Source organism: Salvelinus fontinalis, chromosome 23, assembly GCF_029448725.1.
Source record: "Salvelinus fontinalis isolate EN_2023a chromosome 23, ASM2944872v1, whole genome shotgun sequence".
In the NCBI taxonomy this organism is placed as follows: domain Eukaryota; kingdom Metazoa; phylum Chordata; class Actinopteri; order Salmoniformes; family Salmonidae; genus Salvelinus; species Salvelinus fontinalis.
Genome location: NC_074687.1, coordinates 26,982,390 through 26,999,909, shown reverse-complemented (window position 1 = coordinate 26,999,909; position 17,520 = coordinate 26,982,390). Strand labels below are relative to the sequence as shown.

Below are 17,520 nucleotides of genomic sequence, written 5' to 3'. Positions count from 1 at the left end.
TGGGCCCTGGCAGTAAACCCCAAAAAGACTAAAATAATGATTTTCCAGAGAAGATCCAGAACTCAGGGAATTAGACCAAAGTTCTCAATTGGTACAAAATATATAGAGTACTGTACACACTACAATTACTTAGGTTTAAAAATAAGCTCAACTGGACACCGTAACCTCTCTTGGGTACGTGAGACGTTAGCGTCCCACCTCTTCAACAGCCAGTGAAACTGCTGAGCGCGAAATTCAAATACAGAAATTCTCATTATAAAAACTCAGAAAACAAAACATATGTTACATAGGTTTAAAGGTGTCAGATTTTAAAAATGCTTTATGGCGAAAGCATACCTTACGATTATTTGAGAACATAGCACAGCAGACAAATCATTACAAACAGTAACCAGCCAAGTAGAAACGTTACACAAGTCAGAAAAAGAGATAAATCTAATCCCTTACCTTTGATGATCTTCATATCGTTGCACTCAGCAGACTGTTCCCAAATGTTCCTTTTGTTCGATAAAGTCTCTTCATATCCAAAAACCTCCGTTTTGTTCGCGCGTTTTCTTCAGTAATCCACAGGCTCAAACGCAGTCAAAACAGGCAGACAAAAAATCAAAATTGTATCCGTAAAGTTCATAGAAACATGTCAAACGATGTTTATATTGAATCCTCAGGTTGTTTTTAGCCTAAATAATCGATAATATTTTAACCGGACAATAACGTCGTCAATATAAAAGGTAAACAAGAAAGGCACTCTCTCGGTCGTGCGCATGAAAAAGCTCTGTGACACTTTAGGGTCCACTCATTCAGACTACTCTTACTTCCTAATTTTTCAGAATACAAGCCTGAAACAATTTCTAAAGACTGTTAACATCTAGTGGAAGGCATAGGAACTGCAATTTGAGTCCTAAGTCAATGGATACTGTAATGGCATTGAATAGAAAACTACAAAACCCAAAGAAAAACTACTTCCCGAATGGATTTTTCTCAGGATTTCGCCTGCCAAATCAGTTCTGTTATACTCACAGACACTATTTTAACAGTTTTGGAAACTTTAGAGTGTTTTCTATCCAAATCTACCAGTTATATGCATATCATATCTTCTGGGCCCGAGAAGCAGGCAGTTTAATTTGGGCATGCTTTTCATCCAAAATTCCGAAATGCTGCCCCCTACCCTAGAGATGTTAATGAGGCAGTGAATGAACTGAGAGAGAAAGCACTTAAGGCATTCTACGCCAATAAAAAGCAAATTCAAATTGAAATACCTATTAAAATTTGGCTAAAACTAATTGAATATGTCATTGAACCAATTGCACTTTATGGCAGCGAGGTGTGAGGTCCACTTGCGAAACAAGATTTCATCAAATGGGACAAACACCCCATTGAAACCCTGCATGCAGAGTTCTGTAAGATTCTCCTACATGTCCAGAGGAAAACTACAAACAATGCATGCAGGGCAGAATTAGGCCAATATCCACTAATAATAAAAACTCAAAATAGAGCAATTAAGTTTTGGAAACATCTAAAATACAGTGACCCCCTCTCATATCATTACCAAGCCCTGAAATGCCAAGAGCTGAGCAAAGAAAATAGTCCCCTCATCCAGCTGGTCCTGGGGCTGAGTTCACAAACCTGTTCTACTAACACACTGAAGCCTCAGGACCAGAACATCCAATCAATCAGAATAAACCAAATTACAACACAGTCAAAACAAAACTACATTGCTTATTGGGAAACACAAGCACAAACACAAAGCAAAATGCAGTGCTATCTGGCCCTAAATCGACAGTACACCGTGGCTAAATATTTGACCATGGTTACTGATCAAAACCTTAGAAAAACCTTGACAAAGTACAGGCTCAGTGAGCACAGCCTTGCCATTGAGAAGGGTAGACACAGGAACACCTGGCTCCCTGTAGAGGAAAGGCTGTGCAACCACTGCACAACAGCAGAACCTGAGACGGAGCTGCATTTCCTGACAAAATGTCAAAAATATAAAACAATTAGAGAGTGTCATTTTCCCAAATTTTAAACCCTTATTCAAGGTTTCAAAGACCTCTCTGATGAGGATAGGCTACCCGTCCTGTTGGGGGAGGACGCAGAGAGCTGTGGTTTGGCAGCGCACTACATTGCTGCCTGCCATAAGATGAGGGACAGTGTCTGACAGACCAATCAACCTGCACATGTACTCTACTGTATGCTTATTGTTATTGTTGAATGTATGGTTATTTTGACCCTTGGTTATTGTTGTTACTGTTGTCCCGTTGACAATTTTGATTCTCATTTTTATTTATATATTGTAAATATCCAAAATAAGCTTTGGCAATATGTACATTGTTACGTCATGCCAATAAAGTGAATTGAATTGAGAGAGCGAGAGCGAAAGCGAGAGAGAGAATTTTACTACACGACACATTGTTAGTGGACAGACTGCACGACACAAGAGTTGTGTTGGTGGACAGACAGGAGAATACTGAAGGACGTTGACAACACGTTTCCATGGGAGTGGAGGCAGAGATAGAGTGCTTGTCTAAGAGACACATTTTCCTTGTGTGCCTGGGGAGAAACAAACAGTGTCAGCTAATATGGAGGGGAGTTTCCCCGTGTCCCTGGACCAGCAGCTAGCTGCTGCTTCTGGGAGAAAACACACACAACTGTAATTGAATTTCACCCACAGCCATCATCAGAGAAAGGGAGGGAGGGAAGAGAGTGATGGAGAGGGAGAGGCAGAGAGACAGGGAGAGACAGGGAGAGAGAGAGAGAGAGAGAGAGAGAGAGAGAGAGGCAGAGAGAGAGAGAGAGAGAGAGAGAGAGGCAGAGAGAGAGAGAGAGGCAGAGAGAGAGAGAGAGGCAGAGAGAGAGAGAGAGAGAGAGAGAGAGAGAGAGAGAGAGAGAGAGAGAGAGAGAGAGAGAGAGAGAGAGAGAGAGAGAGAGAGAGAGAGAGAGAGAGAGAGAGAGAGAGAGAGGATTATAGTGGGCATGTTGTTTGTGTACTGATATTGTTCAACAATGAGTGAACTGTGTGACATTCAGAAGTCCCCTGTACATTAACATACATGGATGCATTATAATCTGAAATGCAGGAAGTGGCATGTTTACCAGCTGAAAACAATCAGATTCACTTGACAACTGACCAATAACATACAGTACAAATGACCCTCCTTGTGGATAAACCTTGCTTTGGTGCCTGTTCTTTCCCAAGAGCTGGAATTCAAGTAAATGACTTCAAATCATTGTCACTTTACTGTAAAATCTCATCAAGTTAACAGTAGGAATGATAAGAGGAATTCAGCAAATACAGCGGAGAGAAGGGTGGAAGTAAGGGAATGACACAAGTGATTTAGAGAATAGAGAACGAGTTCAAGAGAATAAAAGGGAATGAGAGAAATGAATGAGAGAGACAGCTGGAGAAATGGAGAGATAGAGTGAATGAGATGGCGGGCAGCAGGTATGGAGGGATGGAGAGATGGAGGGATGAAACGGGATGGAATAGGCCCTGTGAGGACAGGACTGTAAAATGACCTTAACCCAGATCAGTATCTATCACTCCCCGACAGGAAGAGAGCACTCAACACCAGCAGATTTCCTAAGAAAGCGACAGATGAGGACAGGGGGATGAGGAGAGAGAGGGGAGATCAGCATGTTGAGACAGACAGAACCCTTGAGACAGGGTCATCTGAGAAGAGGAGAATTATGGGAGTGCAAATTAAATTACACCGGAAGAGACATACAGGTCTGGATCTGCAGGAAACACTGGACTCTGTGTGTGTGTGTGTGTGTGTGTGTGTGTGTGTGTGTGTGTGTGTGTGTGTGTGTGTGTGTGTGTGTGTGTGTGTGTGTGTGTGTGTGTGTGTGTGTGTGTGTGTGTGCGTGTGCGTGTGCGTGTGCGTGTGCATGTGCGTTTGTGTGTGTGTGTTATTTGTAATGCACATTATGAAAGCACACACAAAGACACATTGGCACAGATGCATAGACACTATCTGATATGTGGTGAGTCAGGTTCACACAGAGTTTGAAGGTCATAAAGACCACACATGGACAGGATGGAGAGAGAGAGAAAGAGAGGGAGGGAAAAAGCATGGCTTAATGTGAAGTGGTAAAACACAGACACACTAACACGCTGTAGTGTGTGTGTTTGTTGTGCCACATAGAGCACCCAGCAGAACACAGAAGAAGCCCTTGACACCTGATACCTGCTAGCTGCCAGTGTGTGTGTGAGGGAGAGGATTAGTTGTCAGAGTAACAACAATCTCTCATTGGCTCTCCTGATGCAGGTCCTGTAGGCCTGTTAAATCTCTCTATTTCAGATCTCTCTCTTCCTGCTCTCTCTCTCTCTCTCTTCCTGTTCACTCTCTCTTCCTGCTTTCTCTCTCTCTCTTCCTGCTCTCTCTCTCTCTTCCTGCTCTCTCTCTTCCTGCTGTCTCTCTCTCTCTCTCTTCCTGCTTTCCCTCTTCCTGTTCTCTCTCTTCCTGCTGTCTCTCTCTCTCTTCCTGCTTTCTCTCTTCCTGCTCTCTCTCTCTCTCTTCCTGCTCTCTCTCTCTCTTCCTGCTCTCTCTCTTCCTGCTGTCTCTCTCTCTCTCTTCCTGCTTTCTCTCTTCCTGCTCTCTTTTTTCCTGCTCTCTCTCTCTCTTCCTGCTTTCTCTCTTCCTGCTGTCTCTCTCTCTCCCTGCTCTCTCTCCCTCTTCCTGTTCACTCTCTCTTCCTGCTTTCTCTCTCTCTCTTCCTGCTGTCTCTCTCTCTCTCTTCCTGCTTTCTCTCTTCCTGCTCTCTCTCTCTTCCTGCCCTCTCTCTATTCCTGATCTCTCTATTCCTGCTGTCTCTCTCTCTCTCTTCCTGCTCTCTCTCTTCCTGCTGTCTCTCTCTCTCTTCCTGCTTTCTCTCTTCATGCTCTCTCTCTTCCTGCTTTGTCTCTCTCTTCCTGCTCTCTCTCTTCCTGCTGTCTCTCTCTCTCTCTTCCTGCCCTCTCTCTCTTCCTGCTTTCTCTCTTCCTGCTCTCTCTCTCTTCCTGCTCTCTCTCTCTTCCTGATCTCTCTCTTCCTGCTCTCTCTCTTCCTGCTGTCTCTCTTCCTGCTGTCTCTCTCTCTCTTCCTGCTTTCTCTCTTCCTGCTCTCTCTCTCTTCCTGCTCTCTCTCTCTTCCTGATCTCTCTCTTCCTGCTCTCTCTCTCCCTGCTCTCTCTCTTCCTGCTGTCTCTCTTTCTCTCTTCCTGCTTTATCTCTTCCTGCTCTCTCTCTTCCTGCTCTCTCTCTCTCTTCCTGCTTTCTCTCTTCCTGCTCTCTCTCTCTCTTCCTGCCCTCTCTCTATTCCTGATCTCTCTATTCCTGCTGTCTCTCTCTCTCTCTTCCTGTTCACTCTCTCTTCCTGCTTTCTCTCTCTCTCTTCCTGCTCTCTCTCTCTCTTCCTGCTCTCTCTCTTCCTGCTGTCTCTCTCTCTCTCTCTTCCTGCTTTCCCTCTTCCTGTTCTCTCTCTTCCTGCTGTCTCTCTCTCTCTTCCTGCTTTCTCTCTTCCTGCTCTCTCTCTCTCTCTTCCTGCTCTCTCTCTCTCTTCCTGCTCTCTCTCTTCCTGCTGTCTCTCTCTCTCTCTTCCTGCTTTCTCTCTTCCTGCTCTCTTTTTTCCTGCTCTCTCTCTCTCTCTCTTCCTGCTTTCTCTCTTCCTGCTGTCTCTCTCTCTCCCTGCTCTCTCTCCCTCTTCCTGTTCACTCTCTCTTCCTGCTTTCTCTCTCTCTCTTCCTGCTTTCTCTCTCTCTCATCCTGCTTTCTCTCTTCCTGCTTTCTCTCTCTCTCTCCCTGCTCTCTCTCTTCCTGCTGTCTCTCTTTCTCTCTTCCTGCTCTCTCTCTCTTCCTGCTGTCTCTCTCTCTCTCTTCCTGCTTTCTCTCTTCCTGCTCTCTCTCTCTTCCTGCCCTCTCTCTATTCCTGATCTCTCTATTCCTGCTGTCTCTCTCTCTCTTCCTGCTCTCTCTCTTCCTGCTGTCTCTCTCTCTCTTCCTGCTTTCTCTCTTCATGCTCTCTCTCTTCCTGCTTTGTCTCTCTCTTCCTGCTCTCTCTCTTCCTGCTGTCTCTCTCTCTCTCTTCCTGCCCTCTCTCTCTTCCTGCTTTCTCTCTTCCTGCTCTCTCTCTCTTCCTGCTCTCTCTCTCTTCCTGATCTCTCTCTTCCTGCTCTCTCTCTTCCTGCTGTCTCTCTTCCTGCTGTCTCTCTCTCTCTTCCTGCTTTCTCTCTTCCTGCTCTCTCTCTCTTCCTGCTCTCTCTCTCTTCCTGATCTCTCTCTTCCTGCTCTCTCTCTCCCTGCTCTCTCTCTTCCTGCTGTCTCTCTTTCTCTCTTCCTGCTTTCTCTCTTCCTGCTCTCTCTCTTCCTGCTCTCTCTCTCTCTTCCTGCTTTCTCTCTTCCTGCTCTCTCTCTCTCTTCCTGCCCTCTCTCTATTCCTGATCTCTCTATTCCTGCTGTCTCTCTCTCTCTCTTCCTGCTCTCTCTCTTCCTGCTGTCTCTCTCTCTCTCTCTCTCTTCCTGCTTTCTCTCTTCCTGCTCTCTCTCTTCCTGCTTTCTCTCTCTCTTCCTGCTCTCTCTCTTCCTGCTGTCTTTCTCTCTCTCTTCCTGCCCTCTCTCTCTTCCTGCTTTCTCTCTCTTCCTGCTCTCTCTCTCTTCCTGCTCTCTCTCTCTTCCTGCTCTCTCTCTTCCTGCTGTCTCTCTTCCTGCTGTCTCTCTTCCTGCTGTCTCTCTCTCTCTTCCTGCTTTCTCTCTTCCTGCTCTCTCACTATTCCTGCCCTCTCTCTATTCCTGATCTCTCTCTTCCTGCTCTCTCTCTTCCTGCCCTCTCTTCCTGCTTTCTTTCTTCCTGCTCTCTCTCTCTTCCTGCCCTCTCTCTATTCCTGATCTCTCTATTCCTGTTCTCTCTTCCTGCTCTTTATCTCTCTCTCACACACTTTCTAACTCTCACTATAAACTATATTCAATATGCTATAGGAGGGACATTGACCAATACATTAGCTAACCTCAGCTGTTTACGTTCCACTGTCCTTTTCCCTCATCTATTCTTACCCATACCAGAGACTGCTCAGGGCAGGGGTCTTAAGAGCTTAAGAGTTGTCTAGGCAGTGACAGTATGTGATTCAGGCCTAGAGTGCTGTGCTCTTCTAAAGGTCACACTAACACAGGAATTCATTAGTAATTCAGATGTGGCTAAGAGGGTAAGAGGCTGCACTGGCCCTTATTGCATTATCAGGGAGTATAGCGGCAGCTAGCATGCTCAACACTGCTTAGGTGACGGAAAGGGGAGGATAATGTTATGTACACTACCGTTCAAAAGTTTGGGGTCACTTCAAAATGTCCTTGTTTTTGAAAGAAAAGCTAGTTGTTTGCCCATTAAAATAAAATAAAATTGATTAGAAAAACAGTGGAGACATTGTTAATGTTGTAAATGACTATTGTAGCTGGAAACGGCAGATTTTTAATGGAATATCTACATAGGCGTACAGAGGCCCATTATCAGCAACCATCACTCCTGTGTTCCAATGGCATGTTGTGTTAGCTAATCCAAATTCATAATTTTAAAAGGCTAATTGATCATTAGAAAACCCTTTTACAATTATGTTAGCACAGCTGAAAACTGTTGTACTGATTGAAGAAGCAATAAAACTGGCCTTCTTTAGACTAGTTAAGTATCTGGAGCATCAGCATTTGTGGGTTTGGTTACAGGCTCAAAATGGCCAGACCTTTCTTCTGAAACTCGTCAGTCTATTCTTGTTCTGAGAAATCAAGGCTATTCCATGTGAGAAATTGCCAAGAAACTGAAGATCTCATACAACGCTGTGTACTACTCCCTTCACAGAACAGTGCAAACTGGCTCTAGCCAGAATAGAAAGAGGAGTGGGAGGCCCCGGTGCACAACTGAGCAAGAGGACAAGTACATTAGAGTGTCCAGTTTGAGAAACAGAAGCCTCACAAGTCCTCAACTGGCAGCTTCATTAATTAGGGCTAGGGTCCATTTTTCAGAATTTCCGCCTGACTGATGTGCCCAAAGTAAACTGCCTGTTGCTCAGGCCCGGAAGCCAGGATATGCATATAATTGGTATCATTGGATAGAAAACACTTTTAAGTTTGTATAAATGTTAAAATAATGTATGAGACTATAACACAATTGATATGGTAGCCGTAATTCCAAAGATAAACCAAACAGAATATTTTTTTTCTTTAGATCCCATGCTCTTTCAATGGAAAGCTATGGGCCCAAGCAATTCCAACTCCCAGATTGCAATTCCTATGGCTTCCACTAGATGTCAACAGTCTTTGTTTAAGGTTTCAGGCTTGTTTCTTCCAAAACGAGGAAATATTTTGAGTTTTGGTACCGGGAGTTACAGTTAGAAATCAGTCTGTGGGCGCGCACTTGCTAATTTTACTTATCTATTGAACATACTTCTTTTCGTAATAAATATTATAGATTATTTACATTTTAGGGTACCTGAGGATTAAATATAAACGTAGTTTGACTTGTTTTAATGAAGTTTAGCAGTAGCTTTTCGGATTGCTTTGTCTGCATGTTGAACGAGTGGCTTACTGAAATCGATGGCGCCAACTTAAAACTTCTTTAGGATAGGGTGCAGAGTTTTCACTTATGGAAAAATAGCGTGCCCAATTTCAACTTCGTTCTACTCATCCCCAGAATATAAGATATGCATATTATTAGTAGATTTGGATAGAAAACACTCTGAAGTTTCTAAAACTGTTTGAATCATATCTGTAAGTATAACAGAACTTATATAGCAGTCAAAACCCTGAGGACTAACTTTTTTTTTTTAAGTCACTGTGTGTTCAATGAATTGTTATAGGCAGGCCAGAATTTGAATCACTTTACTCGCAGTTCCTACTGCTTCCACTGGATGTCGCCAGTGTATGGAAAAAGGTTCAGGTTTTTCATTTGAACAATGAGATAGAAAAACACCAGGAAGTAGAATGATGTCTGGTGTTTTTGTTTGATTGTTGCGCAATACTTGAAAAGTACCGTGAGTTTGTTTATCTCCTATATTGAAAACAGATTGACCCGTCTTCAATTTGATCGATTATTAACGTTTACAAATAACTTAAGTTGTATTACAAAAGTACTTTGAAATGTTTTGGCAAAGTTTAGAGGTAATTCTTTTTACATTTTGTCGTGACGTTTCGCAAATTGAACGCTGTTTTTTTCTGGTACAACGGCGCCAAATAAATGGACAATTTGGATATATATGGACGGAATTAATCTAACAAAAGGACCATTTGTGATGTTTATGGGACATATTGGAGTGCCAACAAAAGAATCCCGTCAAAGGTAAGGCATGTTTTATATTTTATATCTGCGTTTTGTGTTGCGCCATGCTGGGTTGAAATAGGCTACACTCTCTTGTTGACATTTTGCTATCATCAGATAATAGCATCTTATGCTTTCGCCGAAAAGCCTTTTGAAATCTGACATGTTGGCTGGATTCACAACGAGTGTAGCTTTAATTTGGTATCTTATATGTGTGATTTAATAAAGTATGATTTTATATTATTTTTTTTGAATCTGGCGCTCTACATTTTTCCAGGCTGTTGGGACGCTAGCGTCCCGCTATCCCAGAGAGGTTAACAGACTTTTTGGGATATAAAGAAGGATTTTATCTAACAAAATGACCATGCACGTTGTAGCTGGGACCCTTGGGATTGCAAACAGAGGAAGATTTTCAAAAAGACAGTGATTATTTCATCGCTATTTGTGATTTTATGAAGCCTGTGCTGGTTGAAAAATATGTTGATGTGGGGCGCCGTCTTCAAACAATCGCATTGTATACTTTCGCTGTAAAGCCTATTGTAAATCGGACAATGCAGTTAGATTAACAAGAATTTAAGCTTATTTGAATTGCACGCCATCCAATTTCACCGGATGTTGTCGACAGGTGACGGGACGCCTAGCCCTTAAATACACACACACACTCCTTCACAAACACACACAAACTCTCTCGCTTTCTCTCTTCACACCCATTCCATCCCTGCATCCCTAGCACATCTGAAGCAGCATATCTGCCAATCAAAGTCAACTCCATTTCTACTGCTGACAGACAATCACACAGGCCATGGAGCTCATTTACACAGACCTCATATCCTGTTCCTGTTCAGACTGACATGAGACTGACTGAGGTTTTACTGGCCTGTCAAGAAGAATACAGGTTATACAGTAGAGCAGGGCACTCCAACCCTGTTCCTGTAGATCTACCATCCTGCTGGTTTTCACTCCAACCCTGTTCCTGTAGATCTACCGTCCTGTAGGTTTTAACTCCTACACTGTTCCTGTAGATCTACCGTCCTGTAGGTTTTAACTCCTACCCTGTTCCTGTAGATCTACCGTCCTGTAGGTTTTCACTCCAACCCTGTTCCTGTAGATCTACCGTCCTGTAGGTTTTCACTCCTACCCTGTTCCTGTAGAACTACCGTCCTGTAGGTTTTCACTCCAACCCTGTTCCTGTAGATCTACCGTCCTGTAGGTTTTCACTCCAACCCTGTTCCTGTAGAACTACCGTCCTGTAGGTTTTCACTCCAACCCTGTTCCTGTAGATCTACCGTCCTGTTGGTTTTCACTCCAACCCTGTTCCTGTAGATCTACCGTCCTGTATGTTTTCACTCCAACCCTGTTCCTGTAGATCTACCGTCCTGTTGGTTTTCACTCCAACCCTGTTCCTGTAGATCTACCGTCCTGTTACAAACTTATGGTGATTCAATAACATACACAGGCTGTATTGTATGACAGGAAAATGATGAAATTACTCTTGCCTATATGAATACAAGTGTAACTGTGATACAAAGATAGATCCTGGGGGAAGACAAAGTGCAACACAGGATGTATTTGGGACAGAAACAGGTATTATAGCAGTTCCACACATGTAGCTTACAGGTATGTAGTGCTGAGCAATTAGTGCTTTTTGAAGTCGGTTCGGTTTCAGTTGGATTATTACAAAATAATCACAGTTTTCATTTTTAGAATTATATACAGTATATATATTTTCAATAAATTCACCACGCATTATGTGGGTTGAATTCTGTAACAACACAGAATAAAGTCCCATGATGGTAGTGACTGCCCATTACTGCTTAGCACTTATTAACCATCATTTATTGACATTACTTTACTTTAATAAAATATTTCAAGACTTTATTATTTAATTCCAATTCATCTATATAGAGCTGCTGCCTGTGCTGTCTGACAAAATTACTATTGTGCAATGGATTATGGTCATTGTAGTTATTTATTAAATGTTCTGTGCTAAACTATGTAGAATATCAGCCTGTTGGAAACTACAACTCCCTATTATGTCACAGAGTTTGGGCTTAATCTGATTTATCTCTATAGAAATGTACAAGAGATGAACACCTAGTTTTCAAGTGACAGTCCACAATATTGTATTGCTTTGCCTCATTCAGCTGATCATACTGGAATGGGAGATATGGATCAGCAGCACGCATGTGATAGTGATTCCTAAGCGCCATTTCCTGAGAAAAACTTTATCACAACATTGACTAAAAGAGCAGTGGGGACGGTTTATATTCAGGAAGACAGTTGCTGCTTATTTCGGGAGGTTTTTAACCAAAGAGTGGCCTGGCGTGGTTCTATATGGTGTGGTTCTATATATTTCAGCACCATTCAGACACACAGCTGGGCCAGATCCCACCACAGAGAGAGAGACAGAGAGAGAGAGAGAGAGAGAGAGAGAGAGAGTGAAAGAGAGAGAGTGACAGAGAGAGAGAGAGTGACAGAGAGAGAGAGAGTGACAGAGAGAGAGAGAGAATGACAGAGAAAGAGAGAGAGAGAGTGACAGAGAGAAAGAGAGAGAGAGAGTGACAGAGAGAAAGAGAGAGAGAGAGAGACAGAGAGAAAGAGAGAGAGAGAGAGACAGAGAGAAAGAGAGAGAGAGAGAGACAGAGAGAGAGACAGAGAGAGAGAGTGACAGAGAGAGAGAGTGACAGAGAGAGAGAGTGACAGAGAGAGAGACAGAGAGAGAGTGACACAGAGAGAGACAGAGAGAGAGAGTGACAGAGAGAGAGAGAGACAGAGAGAGAGAGAGAGACAGAGAGAGAGAGAGAGAGAGAGAGAGAGAGAGAGAGAGAGAGAGAGAGTGAAAGAGAGAGAGTGACAGAGAGAGAGAGAGTGACAGAGAGAGAGAGAGTGACAGAGAGAGAGAGAGTGACAAACAAGAGAGAGAGAGAGTGACAAACAAGAGAGAGAGAGAGTGACAAACAAGAGAGAGAGAGAGTGACAGAGAGAAAGAGAGAGAGAGAGAGACAGAGAGAAAGAGAGAGAGAGAGAGAGACAGAGAGAAAGAGAGAGAGAGAGAGTGACAGAGAGAGAGACAGAGAGAGAGAGTGACAGAGAGAGAGAGTGACAGAGAGAGAGAGTGACAGAGAGAGAGACAGAGAGAGAGTGACACAGAGAGAGAGAGAGGACAGAGAGAGAGAGTGACAGAGAGAGAGAGAGACAGAGAGAGAGAGAGAGACAGAGAGAGAGAGAGAGAGAGAGAGAGAGAGAGAGAGAGAGAGAGAGAGAGAGAGAGAGAGAGAGATCCCTAACCTGTGTAACATTGCTGCTTTCTGCGCCACGCTTGATCGAGCACAACTATGACTACACATAACATTTGGGGCTACAATACGTTGCCAATGACACCTATGATTAAATTTGTGCGAGTGTGTGCATGCGTGTGCATGTGTGTGTGTGTGTGTGTGAGAGAGAGAGATGGATACTGTCATCTTTTTCACAATGGTGCATTATTAGCAAATCTTGGTTGTTTCAGTTACGCAATACAACTTTACACAATCTCGACTCTCCACTCTGAAAGACCGGTTTGTTGAAGTGTGTTGACCGACCGAGGCAGCGGTGCACTGTTCTGTGCTACAGAGAGAAGTGTGTTGACCGAACGAGGCAGCGGTGCACTGTTCTGTGCTACAGAGAGAAGTGTGTTGACCGACCGAGGCAGCGGTGCACTGTTCTGTGCTACAGAGAGAAGTGTGTTGACCGACCGAGGCAGCGGTGCACTGTTCTGTGCTACAGAGAGAAGTGTGTTGACCGACCGAGGCAGCGGTGCACTGTTCTGTGCTACAGAGAGAAGTGTGTTGACCGACCGAGGCAGCGGTGCACTGTTCTGTGCTACAGAGAGAAGTGTGTTGACCGACCGAGGCAGCGGTGCACTGTTCTGTGCTACAGAGAGAAGTGTGTTGACCGAACGAGGCAGCGGTGCACTGTTCTGTGCTACAGAGAGAAGTGTGTTGACCGACCGAGGCAGCGGTGCACTGTTCTGTGCTACAGAGAGAAGTGTGTTGACCGACCGAGGCAGCGGTGCACTGTTCTGTGCTACAGAGAGAAGTGTGTTGACCGACCGAGGCAGCGGTGCACTGTTCTGTGCTACAGAGAGAAGTGTGTTGACCGACCGAGGCAGCGGTGCACTGTTCTGTGCTACAGAGAGAAGTGTGTTGACCGACCGAGGCAGCGGTGCACTGTTCTGTGCTACAGAGAGAAGTGTGTTGACCAAACGAGGCAGCGGTGCACTGTTCTGTGCTACAGAGAGAAGTGTGTTGACCGACCGAGGCAGCGGTGCACTGTTCTGTGCTACAGAGAGAAGTGTGTTGACCGACCGAGGCAGCGCTGCACTGTTCTGTGCTACAGAGAGAAGTGTGTTGACCGACCGAGGCAGCGGTGCACTGTTCTGTGCTACAGAGAGAAGTGTGTTGACCGAACGAGGCAGCGGTGCACTGTTCTGTGCTACAGAGAGAAGTGTGTTGACCGACCGAGGCAGCGGTGCACTGTTCTGTGCTACAGAGAGAAGTGTGTTGACCGACCGAGGCAGCGGTGCACTGTTCTGTGCTACAGAGAGAAGTGTGTTGACCGACCGAGGCAGCGCTGCACTGTTCTGTGCTACAGAGAGAAGTGTGTTGACCGACCGAGGCAGCGGTGCACTGTTCTGTGCTACAGAGAGAAGTGTGTTGACCGAACGAGGCAGCGGTGCACTGTTCTGTGCTACAGAGAGAAGTGTGTTGACCAAACGAGGCAGCGGTGCACTGTTCTGTGCTACAGAGAGAAGTGTCATTGAAACAATAACAAACCGGGAACAATGGAAAAGCCTTCCGGTAGATTAGGTACAGAAATCAGTGGTGCTCTATTAATGTTATTGAAATGCTATCACCTCCGAGCCCTGGCTGCACTAGGCACTAGGCCTTCTCCTCTCCTCTTCTCTGATAGCCTTCAACACGGTAACAGATTATCTCCACACCACACTCTACTGAGGCCTGGATGTTTCAAAACAGTGGAGAAATAACATACCTATAGGCCAATACATCCTCCTAACTAGGGTTGCAAAATTACAGGAACTTTCAATAAATTCCCAGGTTTTCTCGAAATCCCAGTTCCAGGAATCCAGGAATAAGGAGGAAATCCGGAATCTTCCAACCAGAATTTTTTTTTAAATGGGAATTTATTGAAAATCATGGAATTTTGCAACCCTACCCTTAACACACACAGAAAGAGAGCGAGAGAGAGCGTGTGTGTGTGAGAGAGGGAGAGAGAGAGAGAGAGAGAGAGAGAGAGAGAGAGAGAGAGAGAGAGAGAGAGAGAGAGAGAGAGAGAGAGAGAGAGAGAGAGAGAGAGAGAGAGAGAGCTCTACATCTGATACTTTCAGAACCATGGAGAGTACCCCCCCCCTCTCTCTCTCTCTCTCTCTGGTTGGTTTTCAAAAGGAGTGATGAAAGTAAGAATTGGTCTTGTGATACACACAGTGACAACCTATTTTTTTGGCGTCCTTTGGGTTTTAGGCCTGTGATGCTGTGTCTGTAGCCCTTGAAGCAACTCAATAAAGGCTAGTTACTTAAATTATTAGATTCAAACTATCTCTCTCTTTTTCTTTTTTTCCTTCTCTCGGGTTCCTCTTTCTCTTTCTGTTGTAGGCTAGGCCTATGCCACACACAGCAACCATTACAAATTAACTCCTGCATCAAAATAATCCACAAGTGCTCATCCACTCGCTCGTGCTTGCACAAAGATACACACTACACGCGCGCATACAGTACAGGGAAGACAAGTGGGGTGATGCTCTCACAAACTCTTTGAAAGGCTAGAGGCACGTTTTTGGGAAGAAAAATATATACATTCCCACATCAAGATTGACATCGGTTACCATGACGACTTGGAATCCATCCAACCCCGTATAAGTGTGTTGATGCGAAAAAAGGACAATAGCTAGTACTATGATGATATTTGCAATCCATTCACATCCTACCTTGCATTCTTCCATACATGTCCTGACCGAGTATTCATCCGTCTCATATTTCCCAACCAGCAGCTCAAACTCCTGGTAGTCCTCCTGAGCTTGCCGGTCAAAGCGCTGGTAAGCGCGAACACACTCGCTGCATCCCAGCGTGTCTCCCTCAGCCACGTCCAGGCTGCAGTTTATATTGTCCGGACTCGTAAACCCGCTAAACAAATCCACAAGAGAGTAGGAATTACAAAAAGAAAGATACAAATCGCTCAGATTCACGTCCGTGGACTGCGTGCCCTCCTCCCCGCCCCCGGAGAGGCCAAGGCACACGGGCTCTGCGTCCGTGAAAGTGAAGCAGTCTTTAGACAGGCTGTCCGGGTGACATATGTCCAGTCGCCATAGATGTTTGGTAGAATTCCCTATAAAAATAACATCTCTAACTCTGTTTAGGCGGCTGTGGGGGGGACGGGAGTCAGAGGAGTGGATGTGGTGATGGTGAGTCGAGTTTAGGTACTCGGCCATGTCTGTAAAGGCGAGCTGCTTATCCTGCCACTTGTCTCGGGTTCGCGTCAGTTTGGCCTCTGCGCAGAACCACAAGTGATCAGAGAGCAGGACCGTGATGAAGAGAAGAGAGGCCAGCGACAGGCGCCATCTCTGGGCCCGCTCCGACTCGGTAAATGGCTTCTCGTTCTCTCGGGGTGCAAACCAGATTTTTAAGCCGTCATCTTGCTGCCGACACATCCAAACACCCCTGGTCATATTTTAGGAAAAGCGCAGCTCTGGCCGACTCCACCGTGGGGGCTCCTCTGCCACTATACTCATTGACTTGGGGAGATGGACTCGGGTTATTTCTCCTCGGTAGCGGTGGGCTGCCGTGCCGCCGTCGGTCCTTGGCGCTCTTCTCTCCCGCACGACCCCGTCGGTGTGCTATTCCGATCCAATTAGCGCGCCCGCACAGATTAAGCCTTGCGCTGCCGCATCCCCGTTCTCCATGGCTCTCCGGGGGGAAACCGCGTTCTCTGTAACCGCATGCCTCGCGCCCCGTTCCCGCTCTTCTGCTCTCCGGGGTTGTGCTCGCGCGCAGAGAGAGACCAGCTGTTGCGAGCCTCTTGATGCTGGTGCCGGTACTACTGCTGTTTCCCGGATTCAGTTATGAGAAATCAAAAGCCTTTTGATTGTACGCCAGATGATCTTGCCAGTCCGTTTCTCGGCAGAATGCCTTGGATATTTTCTTCCGATGGCCAGAGTCATCTTGGACCTGGGTAAAGTTGCCGCCATGTTCGTTTTAAAACACTTTTTGGGGGAACTGGGTCAGTTTGCGTCAATTCCATCGCTGCAATAGCTGCAATCGTTGCGCAGTGGCGGAGCAGCCTACTTATTAGACACACAGATACATGCAGGCGGTTAATGGCACTAGCCCACAACTCTGGACCCCAGGACACGCACAGGGATGAAATGTGAGGTCTGATACCTGTTACCAGTTGGGTTGCAAAACATATTGGCTTCATAGTCAGCACTGTTGCCACTGAGGCAGTTCAGAGATTGGGAGGAAATAGAGCAGAAACACGTAAATTGTACAATATTTCTCTTAAGAGTTCATTTAATTTAGCTAAAATTGTATGGCGCAAGATCATAAAAAAATGATGTGCCACTTTATTTCAATGCCATGAATGACAGCAGCCAGCCAGGTTGCTCAAGGTTCACATTGAAAATGGACATATATCCATGTCCTGAGGATGTCGGGAGATGCCTTCAAAACCCGACACTAGGGGCAACGGTAAGCGCTATTATGATCAAGTATACTGTAAAGCAGCATTCCCAAACTAGGGACGCCTGATATGAAAATTCGGTAGCAGGAGAATGTCAAAATATTGAAGAAACAAAAAAATTGAGGCTACATTATAATTTCGTCTTTGTTTCTCAAAATCATCTAATGTGTTTTACCTTCAAAATCTATATGAAAAATATTCAGATCTAAAATAAAAATTCAACCAGACAGCACCCTTAGATCACGGGAAAAGGCCACACTTGACCGCTGCACTTGAATCATTCCCACAGTGAATGGCTATGCCCACTATCAAACCACACACTAATGCAGAGACCTTTATATTACCGGTTGCAATTGATATGGTGAAAACAATGTGTTGAGACGCAGAGGCATAGAATCTCACATCAATACCTTTGTCACATGACACTGTTCAAATAAGAATTTATGCTACTGCTAGCAATCAACAGGAACTGAATGACTTAAAACTGTAACGGGTGTCTAGTTCTTCCTCCTCCTCTGACGAG

At 45.0% G+C, this 17,520-nt stretch overlaps 1 protein-coding gene across 1 annotated transcript in view; it reads right to left on the bottom strand.

Moving 5' to 3' along the window:
• Window positions 1-16,805, bottom strand: part of LOC129821076 (NALCN channel auxiliary factor 1-like) — a 364,314-nt gene extending 347,509 nt beyond the window's left edge. Inside the window, exon 1 of the mRNA XM_055878337.1 lies at window positions 15,250-16,805. Within this exon, the coding sequence (XP_055734312.1) occupies window positions 15,250-15,987 (738 nt within the window). The 5' untranslated portion in view covers window positions 15,988-16,805. The remainder of the gene's footprint in view (window positions 1-15,249) is intronic.
• Window positions 16,806-17,520: the final 715 nt, after the last annotated feature.